This window comes from Rhinolophus sinicus, chromosome 12 (genome assembly GCF_057876585.1).
Source record: "Rhinolophus sinicus isolate RSI-liver-muscle chromosome 12, RSI-T2T, whole genome shotgun sequence".
NCBI lineage: Eukaryota > Metazoa > Chordata > Mammalia > Chiroptera > Rhinolophidae > Rhinolophus > Rhinolophus sinicus.
The window spans coordinates 20,866,517-20,883,567 of record NC_142512.1 but is presented as its reverse complement, the minus strand read 5'-3'; the positions used below and the strand labels follow the sequence as shown (position 1 = coordinate 20,883,567).

Genomic DNA, 17,051 nt, shown 5'->3' with positions numbered 1-17,051 from the left:
CATTATTAAAATTTTACTTAACTCTTTGCAACAGGCAAATGGTTCTGTTCTTCAAACCACACCTACTCTTATGCTTATCCATATCCATCAATAACACACAATTCCTCATTTGCTCCAATTACATCCAAATGTGATTATCCACAATGTGCTTACTTTGGTGTCTTACAATAAGGGAAATATGGACATGACCAAACGATAGTGACAGACAGAAAGGAAGCAAGAAAAACTACCTGGAAGCACACTAGAAAGCTTCAGAGGGGATATTTGAAGTCTTGATGAATAAGACAGTAGATGACTATTATACCGCAAGAACCTAAGAATTGGACCATGAAAGGAAATATTCTATGAGGATATTAATATAAACAAAAACTACTTAGTAATAGGAATGAGCTATAAGTAACACTGAAATTAAATAAGTGCTCTTCCCGTGGCCATACAACTACCATTTTGAAAAGACAAAAAGCTGACTATTCTACATAACTGGATGCTGTGTAATTGTTTTCTATATTTATCAGCAACCAATATATTAAAAGAAAGCTGGAGCTCATTAAGATAGGATATATCTGGACATGGGTTGTAGTTTTAAGGTATAACATAATCCCTCCCCGAGGCTAAAGAAAATAGGTGTATAGATGTAAGATTAAAATCACTCTCCCTGCCCAATTTCCCCCACCCCCATCAAAGTCACTTTCTAAAAAAACTGCTAAGATTTTTAAAAAATTTGTAAGAATTGGATATTTGAAGCAATAGGTTAATTATTCAAAATGATCAAAGTAATTATCCAGATAAAATCCCATTAAAAGTATCACAGCAATTCTGATTAAACCAAGACTGGGAAATAATACACTGGTTGCCACTTGGTCCACCCAAGAACTTAGTTGGATGCTATGGCCTTTAAACTGCTGGGCAGATGCCCATCACAGATTGGCAGGAAAATTCCCCTCTCCTACGGGGTCTGAGAAGGAGAGAATTGTAACCAATTTAATCTGGAAAAAAAGACACACCAGAAAGGGAATTCTAATGAAGGCACTCATATTTAATCACTCCAAAATAATTTCTAATTCCATTAGTTTCAGACAGAAATAGTTGATCATTAGAGCTGTTATCCTATAAATTTCTATATCTCAGAATGGCTTATTTTAAGAAATTCAAAGATAAGCATTTCCTTGGTTGACGTGACTGTAAAAAATTAATCCAACACAACCAAAATTTTTTTTTTTACTGAAAGTACAGAAATCTCACATTTTGCAACAAATACCCGAGTTCTGTACACACAGATTGCTTGATGCTCATCATTGTAAGTTTACTTAATGCAAAGATAAATCTATACTTAGTTGTATGCTGAGAAAAAAGTAACAATCAAACTTTTTATTTTAGCCTGCCTATGCTGTAACATTTCCTTTCCTCTTCCTCACAGCAAACCCCAACTAATCCCTGCCCTTTTTGCTGGGGTGGAGGTGGGGGGAACTATACTCAAGAGTCACAAAAGCAACCAAATTACTTTAGGATAAAGACAAAAGTATCTACAGTTGACCCTTGGAACAACGTGGGGGTTAGGGGCGCCAGTCCCCTGTGAAGTCAAAAATCTGAGTATAACTTTTGACTCCTCCAAAACTAAAGTTGTTCCTCGGTATCTGCAGGGGATCGGTTCTAGGACACCCCGCAGATACCAAAATCCATGGATGCTCAAGTCCCCTATATAAATTGGCTCGTATCAATGTACACAGTCAGCCCTCCACATCCACAGACCCCCAACTGTGGATGAAACACAGTACGGTATTTATTGAAAAAAAAATCCACATAAATGGACCCGTGTAGTTCAAATTCATGTTATTCAAGGGTCAACTGAATTTGCAAACACCCATTTTCTTTAATGGATTGTAGACATTTCTTTAGCTCAAACTAGAACATTTCACCTTTAGGTTTTACTCTACTATTATAGATTTTAAATGATTTCTGGTAAGAAAGTTTTATTATCCTCAAATATGGGCTCTGAAGTAGTAAATCTGATCATGACTTTTGAGGGAAAAGGGAAGTATGACCAAGCTAAAAAATTAGCCATTGGCCAGCCTAACTTCTACAAAAGAAACAAATCAGCATTATCTGTGTAGTACAACGGGAATGCAATTTTCCTTCCTGTTACTTAATAGTAATTACTTTTATAACTAGTAGCTACTTAATTTCCTTGATTAGAATTCAAGTTTCCATGAAACAAAGTTAAAATCAGAAGGAAAATTAATCAACTATTGTTTGCATGATTATATGCCATGTTTAAACAACCCTACGGAGACTAACACAACCTAGGCTAGAGAACACTCAGGAAAGGAGAGAATTACATTTTCCCCTCTTTTAGGCTACAAAGTTTCAATTCAGATACTAAACATGAAATGAGTTACTTTGTATAATTTTAACTATCACAAGAGAAGCTGAACAGATGAAGAATATAAAGGCTACAGAAGGAATATTTAACTATACAAAATCGTAACACAGTAATTTTTCCTTTTACTCCCTTTTACTACCTCCCTCTTCTACACACACACAGTCTTTAACCTCCCAGTTCTTTTTAAAGACAGATCATAGCATCCAATTATGCAAATAATTATTGAGAAATGGCCACAGGGCTAAACCTGCTAACATAAATAAAGGTTTCTGTTCTTAAGCTATACTAAAGTAGACAATTTGGTTAAAATTCTGTAATTTAGACCATCCAAATTTAAAATTTTACTGTATCAAAATTTTCAAATATTTAGTTATGCCTCTAATCAAATGAAGTTGAATATTGTTTTTAAAAGATTACTTTTTACATAGCTCCCTATCATAATGGCTTCTTGTAGTAAATGTCCAATTACCTGCAAATTCTTAATTCCCAGTGGATTAAAAAGTATTATTTAGGGGCTAGGGACAAAGCAAAAAGAGAAAGACTCTGCCTCTGTGAGCTTAGTAGAGTAAGGCAGCTTTTCTAAAGCGAGAACAGAGCACAAAGGCATCTATGAAGAAGTTTATTATTTAATCATATAGGCAAAGGGAAACCACTGAAGAAATCTAAGGTTATTGTACTAATTATTAGTAACGAGTCCTTGAAGCAACTGAAAATGGATGCAATGACAATACAAAGAGCCCAGTAAACGTTACTGCAAAAGTAGTTAGGGCAGTTGTATTAGATGGAAAATAAAAAAATGGAGATGTTGGAGACAGGACATATATAACCTAATGATAAGGGTTATATATTAATTCCCACCGAGAAAGGAAGGCAGGGAAGAGCAGGTTTTGGAAAACAATGAATTCCGTTTTATATATGTGTAACTGGAGTGGTGATACTGAAAATATGTGGTCTGAACTCAGTAACAGCAGATGAAGAAGTGGTAAATTTAATAGTGATAGAATTAGATGAGATTACCCAGAGAAGTTAGAATATCATCAAAAGGGGACTGAAGGAACATGAACATTTGAGGAAAAGAGAACGATACCAGAAAGGTTATTATACTGAAAATGTAGAAAGTAGGAGAATGGGTAGAATTAACGAAATGCAAAATAGAGAATTTAGACAGGGAGTGTTACCCAAAGTTAAGACACTTGTAACTTTTAAGTCACTTATCCCTTTTTCTCTAGCCCAGTACCATTGCCCTGGTCTACGGAGTGGTATCTTATGAACATTTCTGTAGCTGTCTTTTAACTGGCCTCTTCTGCCATCAATCGAGCCTCACTTCCTTCCTGTCTTGTACACCATGGCTATCATTCTTTTCCTTTAAAATATAAATTTGAAAATGACCACAATGTTCAAAACATTTCAGTAGATTCTCACTGCCTACAGGGAGACTGGATTTGTGTTCCTATTACGTAAAATTTATTTCTAACATTTGACACAGTGGTTGGTATATCAATAAACTAGATGACTAAGTTAAAGATTTTTAACCTTGTACCTTTTACCTTCCTTGAAACAAACTGAATTGGCAATCTTCAAACATTCCATTTCCTCTACCTAAAATATTCTGACTCTCCTTATACAATAAATAAGCCACTACTATATTTCTTTCCATCTACATTTCCCTATTACAGTTGTTTAATGACATGAACCCTCTTTTCATCTACTCATCACCAATGCTTCGCACAGTGCTTGGTGAAATAAATAAATATTAAAGCCAAGTAGAGGGTTTTTTTTTTTTTCCTTTACAATTGAATAGAACATTAAAAAAAAAATCATTCAACATTTAAAAAACACATAATGGCTCCCTCCCCTCCAATCTCCCCACTCCCCACAAAAAGAAAACACAACAAATGCAAGGCCAAACAAGCCGACTCCCACAATCGAGAATCCCCAGATCAATTTTCCACTAATCATGTCTTCCAACCCTTTATTAAGCCATTGTACATCAAATTTTGTAAAACTCAGCAGGGGTGGTGACACAAATTTAAGTTGTTTTTTCCTCCTCCTAATCTAGATTTGCCCAGCTTTTGATGATCACTGGCTTCCCCGTGTCTTGCTATTCTGATTTCCTCTTTTTCAACCAGTTCATTGTACCTGCAAAGTTGTCTGTCAGAAATTTCTCCCCACTCTTTTCTCTTCCATTTTGACTATACCCATAGAGAAATGCAACATGTTTTTAGCAAATTTCATTAAGGTAGTTAGAAATGACCGCCTTTTCAGTAAATGCTTAACAAACTCTTCAGTGTATCAATTTCAATCCTATATTCCCAATTTGGAGCTACACAAAAGCAGACTAAATAGAAATGTCTGGACCACCTCTTAATACACACAATAGGAACTCAGAGCCCAAGGGTTTGTGTTTTTTTGCTCATTTCTACTGCTATAATTCTACTGTTCTAATCCCGTTTACTTTTAATAAATAGACAATTTCTGTTTTATAGTATGGGTGGTTACTTCTCTCACCCTCAGGACTTACGCTAATGAAATCTGAGGATTAAATTTTAGCTTCTATAAATTCCTTATAAGCTACCTTTTTAGACTAATACCGAAGTAAATTCATTATTATATTGCACTCCTAAAGCAGCCTTAATGAGAAATCAAGCACCCAGTATGGATGTTAAAATGGCAAGTCACTGGGGGGGAAAAGGATCTTCTGTCATAAGAATACTTGTTACACACATTCCTGTAATCTCATAGAGGAAAAAAAAAAGGACCTTTCCCAAATCTAGTAAATTGAACTAGGGCTGAAACCAAAGTCAAATCTGCAGGCACCTATTAGTAAGATTATTAGAAAGACAGCTGTGAAGAAATCATGGCACAATTGTAATAAAATGAAGGTGAAAATACTTATTAAGCATTGTTAAAAGGAGAAAATTTAATATTCAGATTCTTCTGTGAACACTTGTCTCTTCATATCCTGAAATATTTACCAGTTCTCTTGTGCCCTTACCCAACCTAAAAAAATAAATACATTCATGTGACTACAAATACAAAGGGGAAAATCTTGGTTATTTCTCTGCCTGAACTATTCCAAGAGTCTAAATGATCTTCCATTTCTAGTCATCAGAAAAATGGCTTCCAATCTACCTACAAATTGGTAACATAGATCTACAAGCCAATTGCTAATACCAACTCATTTTTAAAGCACTCGACTACAATCTGATAGGACAAAACAAAGGCTGATATACTTATTTTATAAAATCAGGAAAGCCAGGCTTAAAAATGATAAATGATTTGCCCAAATACACGAGAATTGGGAAGAGGAGCATTAAAACCCCTATCTTCTGTTAGTTTAAATTACTTCCATTCCACCAGCCTAGCTCCCTGATATTCAATGACTCCCCCTGCCTCCAGACTGAAATTAAAAACCTCCAAGATCTGGCAGCAACTTATCTTCCTTCTCTTTTACACCCCCCTCAGCACATCCAAAGAGGATCTCTTCCAATATTCACATTTACTCATGATTCTCCAACTTTTCTATTCTTTATCTTCCTCTTCTCTGCATTTCTGTAAGTCAAAAATGTCCTCTATTCATCAACACCCAGTTTCAAGGCTGCCTTTTCCCATGAAAACATACTGTGCACTTACTCTCTATTTTTACTCCATTAAATTCTTTCTCCACTGAAATCTCCATTGTTTGTATCCTTCCTTACGACATTTAAAATTTTACCTTATAAACTTGTATATTGTTTTCTCTGCTACTTGATACAGTTCTTTAAAGGAAAAGGCTCACCCTGTCAAAGTAAGTCTTCCCTAACTAAACAAAGTACTTTGCCTATGGTAGGTATATCATAAGGGAAAGGAAAACACACACACAAATTATAGCACAACTCCTTAGTAGTACAAGAAAATTGTGGCAGAGAAAAGGGAAAAGAAGATTAAGCTGAGGAAAATTCTCTAGACCCAGAGTTCCCAGTCCTAGATGACAATTAGAACCATTTAGTGAGTTATTATTATTATTTTTTAATTCCAGGGCCCAACCCTGATCTAGTGAATCAAATCACTTATGCCAATAACCTGCCAACTGAGGAGGCAATAGAGAAACAAATGTTTAAAATTTCATGCAATAGCCTAGAGTTGCCTCAGGGATATTTTATGCTAGACAGCTTTCATGTTCACTCACCCCAACCATCAAGGATTAAATCTTATTCTATTCATCCCCCTTGAATCACTATTTGCTGGGTAAAATTTACCATATCAAATTACCTTTAATGAACATTCCAAAATGTCAGCATTTTGAATGCTTGATATCCTTCAGTGCAATGTTAGCCAGGCAAGATAAATCAACCTGGTTTAAATTAACACTGCCCAAACACAACTCACACCAATTTACCTTATTTCAACAGACTTGGCTTCAAATGACTTAAAACATTTCAAAACCAAAGATTCACCTCAGAAAGTTAGAATCTAATGCTATAAGCCTGTAACAAATCAAAGAGTTCCACTAAACTAAGAATTCTGAGTAACTACTTTAAAGGAGGCAACAGTTTTTATGTCCTGGGTATGTGCATTAAAAGTTATCGCTCTAACATACTCAAAGTATCACCTAGTAAAATGTTATACCTGAATTTGCTTTTAAACACTCCTACCAAAAAACAGTGTGAAGGTGGGGGGCTGGGCCGGTGGCTCAGGCGGCTAGAGCTCCATGCTCCTAACTCTGAAGGCTGCCGGTTCGATTCACACATGGGCCAGTGGGCTCTCAACCACAAGGTTGACGGTTGGACTCCTCGACTCCCGCAAGGGACGGCCCTGCAACTAAGATTGAACACGGCACCTTGAGCTGAGCTGCCACTGAGCTCCTGTACGGCTCGGTTGGTTGGAGCGCATCCTCTCAACCACAAGGTTGCCGGTTTGACTCCCGCAAGGGATGGTGGGCTGTGCTCCCTGCAACTAGCAACGGCAACTGGACCTGGAGCTGAGCTACGCCCTCCACAACTAAGACTGAAAGGACAACAACTTGACTTGGAAAAAAAAAAAGTGTGAAGGTGGATAGGTGAAACAAGAATGACAATGCTTTTTAAATGTCCAAGCTAGATGCTGGATACATTGTGGTTCATTGTATTATTATATAAAATGGATGTTATGTATACTTAAATTACTTCATAATCAATTTAAAAAAGATTATCACTTTTATTAAAGTTTTGCCTCTTAAGTGTCACTTTAGATAAATAAGACCTACCTCCCACCTCACATAGTGGTATTGCTATTTAATGTTACCACATGCCCCTAGATAACACAAAGATTAGCAGTCTTATTTCTTAAGTTAGTAGCATAATATATATCAAAAACTAAAAGAAAAATTCCAAGAAGCAGAATTCCCATTGAACCCTTTCTACACCTCGATGTACCTTCATTTCATATCCTCAATTATTAAAAATCTGCAGTACTTCCAAGGCTGCAATAGTTTAATATAAAAGATGCACCATTCCTACTGAACATAAAGCACCCTCTTACCTATTTCCAAAAAAGTTGTTGAAGGGCTTATTTGTGAAGTTAGGAGGTATGCATAGAATTTCTAAGCCTAACTTCAAATCACTTAGTAAGAGATTACTTTTGAACACTTAAAGACTGCATTAAAGGTCCAAGAAAATAATACAGATGCTCTTTTAAAGGACATTCCAAATATGCCCAAGTGATTATTACTTCTTTCAGAGTTTCAGAAAACTTAAAAAACAAAATAACAACAAACAAACGCATGCCTTCACTTATGAAAAAGATCTGCAGATCTTCAAAAAGGTTGTGATTCAAAACAAATTCAAAGAGAAATTAGTGACCTAATGAACCAATCTATACTTGGCAGGAATTCAAAGAACCTGCCACTCTGGGACCTAACTGAACTGATTTAATTATGTTATTCTGGGGGGTGCGGAGGGTGTGTGAACAATCTATACCAATTTTATCTCAATAATGTCCAACTACAAAACTTAAACTGACACACTTTAGTAAAGCAAATTTTTCAGTAACACCAGCAAAACTAAATAAAACTGCATCCATGTAGTTTATTTTATCTAAATAAATACCACTGGTGTCATTTAGTTTATCTGAATAAATACCACTGATGTCATATTTAGCTTATCCATAGGGAAAATGCATATGGAACACTTAGAAGTTAATACTCCCATTTTAAAAGGCCTGCAGTTCTCCATAATAAAAATTACACACAAAACCACCAACCAACCATCTAATGGAACAACCTGTCCCAGAATCTTTTGCAAGATGTGGAAGAACCTAATAACCAAATATCTTCTCAACCTCACACAATTACCACCAGTACAAAATACTTTGGTAAAGATTTTACAATTAATGGTCTCTAAAGGGCAGATGGCATAGAAAATAACACAAAAAACACCCAACTCCCCCGGCAGAATTTAACTCATAATTAACCATGTGTCTTCAACTAAGCATTTTTTTCTTTTTTGCCCTAACTTTCCTAAAAACATCCAGCTAGCTCCTGGTTAACTCATATTTACTTCCGAAGAACAGTGCTGGAGAATAGTGAAGACAGGTTAATTTTATCTGCCAAGATTTCTACTCCTAAACTCCCAAAAGGCAATTCTACTTACTCTCACGTTTTAAAGGAAGAAAACTAGAAAAAGGACATCTATTTATTTCACTAAATGTCTTACAGTTTGCAGATAAGGTATGCAGATTAGGTAATTTGCTTAAAAGTCACATAAATAACTTTGTTACTGATATCTGAGGCAGTGATTCTTCAAGAAGACAGTAATTACCTCAAACCCACTGTATGATTGATTGTATGTTGCCCCTACCCTGCAGCTACAAATGACTGCCTAAATCAGCGACTGTTAAAATGGGAATGTGCATGAAACTAATATAATACTGTATGTTAATAGTTAATAGTAATTGGAAAATAATTTTCTAAAAATTGAAAACATTTTAAAAAGGGAATGTGCAGTACGTACTAGGTGTGTGCACGGGGGTATGCAGGAGGGAGCTGGGGGGATGAAGGTGAAGGCTGAAAACCACTGTTCTCAAAAGCATGGAGGTTGTACACATCACTCATTAAACCTCATTATTAGCTTTATGGATTTAAATCAGTTTATGCCATACAGGAAATTTTTCTTTAGGAAACAAACCGTATTTTAAGAAAGTTATTAGCATGGACCTCAAAACATATCTGGTTTCTTTTTAACATGGGCTTTGGGGCTATGAGAAGTACAGCCTCACAAGAGCTTGGTCCCTACAATGCTAATTGAGCTTGCCATTGCAGTTTGTTTGAACTATTTTCTAGTTACTATTCGGCACCCATTATTCTTTCTTATAAAAGAAAAATAAATAGTTCAACACTCCATCTTTTTGGACTCCTCAAAAACACTGCTCCTAAGCATTTTAAGCAAATTAGAACTATTAAGTGAGCTCACTAAAAAAGAAGCATGATATAAAAAGTGAAAGAGCGGGAACATCTGTTCAAAGAAAAATTTTAAAAAGAACTTTTAAGAGTGTTCAAGAGAAAATATAACATCATCCCTTTAGGCACCCCTTCACCCCCACCCCCTTTATTGTTGGAACCAGGCAGGGGGTCAATTATACTTGTCTATATAAAAAGAAATGTTTAATTGGAAAAAGTGAACATTCTTTCTAAACTTGAACCATACTATTTGCAAAGACCCTGATTAGTTTATCAGCTGCTTATTCACAACTAAGCTCTGAAACTCTTAAAGAATCTCGCAGTAATTTCCAAAATTCACCATTAATACAACAGCTAATAAATGTATAGAAATAAGAATGTTTGCAAAGGAAACAAATGAGTTACCTTTAGTGTGATATACAATAGCAGCCCTCAGGTCAAAAGAACCCCAGCTATCATTCCTTTCTAGGCCTCTCTGGTATCTCTGTTCTTTGGCGGAGCCTAACAAAGTGTTCGTAGGAGATGCCAGAGGATTTTGATTTTCTATCTCGTAGTCCTTTGAGAGAAACACTAAAGCACCTTGACTACTGGTGTCTGCTTTTTGCAGGTCACCTATATGACCAGGTTCCAAAGATAAGGCTCCACTCTCATTAGTCGTCCCAGATTTTAGAACGCTACCCAGAACTTGAGGACTAGTCCGTTTTTCCAGCTCATAAGCCTTGGGAAACACAGGATGCTCAGTTCCTGAGGGGATTATTTCAGCACCCTGTGAAACCAAAGTGGCAGGATATTCCCCTTGAAATGTCACCTCCATGACTTTATGATCTGATGACTTCCCAATAACAGTCTCAGGGCCAGCACTGGGCTCATTTATAAATGATAAACCCCACTGATTCTGGAAGATATCCCCCAGGTTTTGCTGATCTGTCTGAGAGGGTAGATCCACTTGTGCTGTGCTCAACAGCACAGTTTGCATATTTGATGGGTAGATAAAAAGGCTAGACTTAATTTGTTCAACAGCTGCTGAAGTCAGACTCATGTCCTGGAGAACTGAATCAGTCCCAGAAGAGATGGGAGTTAGCGTATTAGCAGCAGTGGTTAGCAGTGGCTGACCCCCTGGAGAATATACACTTGCATCAGTCCCTGCTAAAACAGGCCCATTAGAAAAGTTGGCTGAAGTAACAGATTTCAGCGCTGACATAGGGACCTGTGATAACCGACTTGAAGACTGGGTCTGAGTTTCCCCAGTAGATGATGATGACGACGAAGATGAAGACGGTGACACAGAAGAGTTCTGTACACTTTTGTTGAGGTTTTCCTTAACTTTGCTTGCATAACTTATTTTAGGAACTATTTTAGCACTGCTATTGTCCACTGGAAAAACTGGGGGTGGTTTAAATAGGGTCCACGAGTCCTCTTTGGAGGCAACAGCAGAAGCATGCTTTCCTTTGGGCCGATCATCAAATTTTTTGCTGCTCACACCAGGTTTAATATCAGAGCTTTTCCGCAGCGTATCACCCACAGCAGGTTTTCCTCGACTTGTTCCTCCAGGCCCAGTTTCATACTTCCAAATGGGCTTTGAACCATCCACTCGATTTCCCTTTTGTTCATTGTAGTCAGGCTTGAAAGTTTCAAGTCCCTGTTTTAAGGTTGGGACACTGGTCTCTTGCATTATTTTGTCCTGCACTAAGTTAAGGTTTTCACATCCCTTGGCACTATTGCGCCTAGCTTTCCTTTTTTTAGGAGTGGTATATCCGCTCTCAGATCCACTTCCGTCATTATCTGCTCCTTTGCCCATATAACCATTAGTAATATAGCCAGAATTATTTGTTACACCATTTGGAATTGCTACAGCATCACTCTTATCTACAGACTGATTCTCTCCAGATTTTTCATAAGACTTTCCATTCTTTTTGTCCATACTGTTTTTCTGAATGAAATTCCTAGTTTTAATTCCTGCTTTCCCAAAGGTGCTGGTCTTTACAGTCTGCTTCAGATTAGTGTCTACAACTTGTTGGTTGCCATTGAGGACCCTGGAAATAGGGTTGGTAGCTTCATCAGAACTGAGGTTCTTTAAAGATACTTCTCTTTCTCCAGCATTACCATTTAGTTCACCATAGCCTAGGGAGGAAAAAAAAAAGTCTTTTAAAAAAAATTACAATATGAAAATTACAGTATTACCTAACATTTAAGGAATATTTACTGTGCGCTAGACACTATGCTATGAGCTTTAGCTTTGGATGTTATTAGTTCACACTTCATCAGAAGACTTTTTGTCAACCCCATTTTACAGATTAGGAAGTTCACTACGCAAGAGACAGAACTAAGCAGGGATTCAAATCAAAGTCCAAGATCAGAAAGAACATGACCTCTTAAGGAGCATGCCTCTCATCTAACAGAATCAACCCTCCCATCATTCTCAAAAGGCTGTTATAAAATTTCCTTTACAATAAAGAGCAGAGCTACCCTCTGGACAAAATCAAGTTACATTGATAAAATTTAAGTATTACAGGGAAATTAAAGACTCCACTTCTATGAAACCATAAATAGCTTGTGATGACCATCGCAGTTCTATTGCATTCAATCAAACAAAAATCTAACACCTGTGAACTTTTTCTAAATTAGTTAAATTCATTTTGACATTTCCCAGACATTAGATCATATTGTTAGTGGTATAAAACCAAAACACCTATGTCACAATGTTTCTAACTCATAAGATATATTTTCTTCCTTTTACATTTAGGTAAACAGACTCTCAGAGAAATTAAGTAACTTGCCCCAGTCACGAAGTTGAAGAACTGGAAATCTGAACTCCAGTCTGCCTGGAACATGGGTTCCTATCACTACATCATCCTGCCAACCTAAATGATGCAGTAAGAAAATATTTACTAACAAAACTACAATGAAAGGTAACTAATATTAAAAACTGTTATAGTATTCAAGTATTTAAGACTTTCAACTGCCATAAACAATTTACTACTATAGGTGATTTCAGTTGAGTCAACAACCTTTCCCATTTCCTGACTAATAAAATAGTGATACTTGTTATCTCCTTTTTTATGAAATGTTCCCAAAATATCTCGAAGTCAACTCATTAATACACAATAGGTCTCTCCCTCTCTCAAGGAAGCTTTTCAGGGGCAAGGGGGGCATTCGATAGGAATACCAAGTAATTTGCCTTTGTCACTTTCATTCATTCTCTTGGGTTGTTAGCCTATGAAGGTTGAAAGGTACATGAGCTTGTATATTCTTGTTTTGAAACTGTTTTAATTTCCAATATGGTAAATATCAATAGATATAACCCACATTAAAAGCTCTTTGCATATTTTAAGAGTATAAGGAATACTAAGAATTTTAATCACCCCAATAAACTTTAGTTTAAAAAAGAATGTTTAAAACGTTTGAACCACTGTTTTAAAGAACTTGGTGTGGAATAGAACATAGTCTGGCAAGATTCCCAACAAGACTTCCTATAATTTTAAGTCACTCATTCTACATCAGAGAAAAGGTGGGAACATTAAAAATGAGCAAATAAAGGCATTCTCTTCTACTATATTGCCTTTCAGTAAATAATCCAAGGAAACATACTTAGGGCATAAGCAATCAGTCCTAAAATACAGTGTCACAAAACTTGTGCCATAAGAGAATATATTTTGTAAAAGTTTTTAACTTCTATAGAGTTACATTTCATTTTTTGGCTGCTGAAAAGGCTATACGACAGCCAATCAAGTCAAACTTTTGGTGGGAAAATTCTAACTACGAAACAGTAAAGATCACTGCTTAGGATGTTTTCTACAATGTTTTTCTTTTTTCTTTAGAAAAGCAGAAAGTTCTAATATAGAGGCTCTCAAAAATTTTAAAAGATATAAATTTACCCGTGTACAACTCTAGATCCAAGAGAAGAACTCCATATACCATTTAACACTGCTAACAGGCTAAACAAAGGTTTGTACCCTTGGGACCATTCGTCAACTTTCCAGATCTCAAAGGTAAGCAGTCTTAAACACCAAAAAAATCCAATGTCTAAGCTAAGCTGGACCAAAACCAAGACTTTTAAGTGAGCTAGAATAATTTTTCCTAAGATTACTAATATTTATTGGCTCTGATATCAGAAATCACCAAGCAATTTAAAAACAGCTCAGAAGCCACTATATATCCACTCCCAAGTTTTAATCACAAAATTTCTCTGTATAAAATTCTTTCCCATGGTAACCTTGTTGGTATGCAAAGTCTGCCAGAGAGATTTTCTTTTTAAAACTCAGGTATTTTAAGAAAAATGTGAACTCTATAGAATTATTGAGAGAAATCAAAGGACTCCTAGTGCTTTTATTATTTAGGGCCGCCATGCTAAAGCATCTAACCCTACTTCAAATGGACCCAACAAAACTTGAGTCCTGATAAATCTAGCTTTTGGATTAGAAACTGAAATTACTGAGCACATTTGACCCTCTCTTGCGCCCTCTTCTGGATAAAGAAAATCTTCCTCTTTATAGGTTTGTGGGTAATGGGTCAAAAAAGCCCACCTGAACATATTGAAGATATATTTCAAAAAACCGGTTTTCTTAGTAAATTAGCATTATGCATGCTGAAGCAACAGTAATGTGACTAGGCCGCACATGAAAAACTGCTCATCCCAAATTGTTTATGTTTCTCAAAATTGCTAAGTCGTTTGAAGGATGCCACCTTGAATGGTTCAGGATCTGCTTCTATATGTAGAGAGGAGTCCTGCCGGGATGTATTAATACCTGACCAACAAAATACAATTTCCCAATCTGAGCAGTAATACTGCCTTATATTCTAAGCAACCATAAGGGAACATTTTCTCACCTTTAAATTGAAAAAGATGAAACATTAAAAAGATCTAGTGTTGTAGTTTTTAAACTGTTCCAAATCCTAAGGATTAAACACTCAACACATCTATATACTCATTTCTACTGCACACCATCAGTCCCTACCACCTTCAAAAACGGAAGGCCTGACATTCCAATTTCAGTCTTCAAATCACATTAAGTCTGCAACAGAAAAGCAGTGTTTCTCCCGCTCTCAGTAACAGCTTGTATCACATTTGATATGCTAGGTTTAAGATTCATTTTCTTACCATTCCCTTCATTTCTCTTCAATGTATACAGAACCCCTATTTTTAAAAATTCGCATGGCTATAAACTTTTAAGTTCATTTCTTCTCAAATATTTTCTAAAACGACTTTTACCCTCAATTTAACATTTGTTATAAAAACAAGAGTTTTGGGATCAGTATCGGTTTGAAAAGGGGAAGAAAACACCGTTCCTTTCAAAATGGAAACAAACCTCCCTCATCCGAGGCAAGATGGTAGTGAACCAACCTCATGGATGAGCCATCTCGGTTCACCCTTAAGGACAAGAAATAGGGGTCAAAAAAACTCGCCCCGTACTCCATCCAATCATTTTTTGAATCGCTCGCCTCAACAATACTACCCATGCCCTGAAGGTAAATGTTGGGGGTGGGGGGAGTGGAGGGAGATAGAACGAGCTTTTCTTGTAAAAACGAACTGCTAGAAGGAAAGGGCCCAAGTGAAAGCCTGAGAGCCGGAGTCGTGAGCGAACCTGGCAGAAGATGAGGTTCCTGTGGCAGAGAAACTCGTGACCCGGGAGCCGGGTTCCCGCTGGGTACCCCACCCGGCCTTCAGGCACCGCCTCTACCCAAAATGTGCTCCCCCCACCCCCAGCCCTCCTGCCCCCGAGGGGCGCCGAGGACGCAGCCCGCGATCCGCGGCCTCCTTCTCCCTCCGCTCTGCCTGGAGACCCGCGCCCCGATCGCCCGCGCCTCCCGCCTCACCCGGGAGCGGGAAACGCGACGGCCGGCGCGCGGGGCCCAGCGCAGGCCGCTCCCCTCGTGGCCGCTTCCCTCCCCCACCTCAACCGCCCCCGCCCCTCACCCCAGGGACCCGCCCGGGGCCGCGCGGCAGCCACCGGGTTACACAACCCAGCCGGCGACTGGGGGAGGGGGGCCACGGGCCAGCAGCGCCCCCGCAGTGCAGGGGGACAAGGCGACTGCCGGTGGGGATCCTGAGCACTCGGCTCCGCCGCGCCGGGTGCCCCTCGACACCCTTCCCCCTCCGCTGCTCAGTGCGCCGGAGTCGGTGACAGGAATCGGCTTCCAACATGGCGGACAGGAAGCGGCCCCGCGAGGAGGAGAGAACATTCCAGCCGCGCCGGCTCTGGGGGGAGCGGGCCCGGAGAGCCGGCCTCGGGAGGAGCTACGGGGTCCGGTGCCCAAAAGGGGCGTCTAGGGATGGAAATGACCCGAGAGACTAGGGGTCCCAACCGCCCCCCCAGACGGGAACCCCAAGGCCACAGGTGGGCTTGAGGTGGCGGTGAGAGGACACTTCTCAACTCTGCCCACCTATCCTCTCCTCGCCGCCTGCAAAAGGGTCTCGCGACACCACCAGAGTCGGGATTCGCGAGGCCTTCCTGAGTTACACCCCGAAGGATTTGGGGGGCTAGGTTCACCCCAACTAAGGGCCCCCAAATTAAGGTCCCTCCAGGGCCGCAAGAAGGTAAACGGGAAAAGAATAACGTTAGACTTCCAAGGCCGACCCTCCGGGTCTTCCTCCAGCCCGGGCGGGGGCCGGGAAGGTCACACTGGCCTGGTTGGGCCTCTCCCATGCTGAGGGGAAGGAGGGCGCTGCAAACCCCGCGGCCCAGCCCGAGATTTGGGAGAATGAAAGGGGGCTTCCCAGACTCGCAGTACACACTGACACATAACACTCAAGCACCCCGACCCGGTCCGCGCTCTCCGGATCCAGCCCCACCCCCATCGCCCCTACCCCCCACCCTTACTCCCCTTCCCCCACTCGTCCTCCCTCCCAGACCTGTTTTCTTCTTCGGCGTTTCCTGGTGCTGCTGGAGGGCGTGTTTCTGCTCATGTTTCAGCGGCTTTGACTGGGCCTTGGGGCTGCCATCGGCTCCATGCTGTAGGTACTGGTGAGGCTGCTGGTGATGATGGTGGTGATGGTGGTTGTGGCTGTGGTTGTAGAAATAATAATGGTGGTGGTGGTGCGACTGCTGCTGCTGCTGCTGGGGGTGATGGTGTGGATGGTGGTGGTTGTGATGGTGCTGAGGCTGTAGCTGGCCGGGCTTCTCCTCCATTGAAAGCGGCTGGGACTCCCTGGCTGAGGCTGCGGGCTGCTGCACCGTCAGGATCTGAGACTGCTTCTTCGAGCTCACTCAGTATATCTGAGCGCGTCTCGCCTGCGCACTGGTTAACCGAGCGATTCTG

At 39.4% G+C, this 17,051-nt stretch overlaps 1 protein-coding gene across 2 annotated transcripts in view; it reads right to left on the bottom strand.

Moving 5' to 3' along the window:
- The window catches only part of NUFIP2 (nuclear FMR1 interacting protein 2), a 28,155-nt gene extending 11,137 nt beyond the window's left edge, over positions 1-17,018 (bottom strand). The window contains exons 1-3 of one of the 2 annotated variants that reach the window (XR_012492292.2): positions 16,645-17,018; positions 10,200-11,915; positions 231-313 (exon numbers count right to left, since the gene is read on the bottom strand). Coding sequence is in view for 1 of the 2 variants with exons in the window: in XM_019739506.3 (XP_019595065.3) it covers positions 10,200-11,915; positions 16,645-16,921 (1,993 nt within the window). In the remaining variant the exon portion in view is untranslated. The remainder of the gene's footprint in view (positions 1-230; positions 314-10,199; positions 11,916-16,644) is intronic. The other variant, XM_019739506.3, reaches the window with a different exon arrangement.
- Positions 17,019-17,051: the final 33 nt, after the last annotated feature.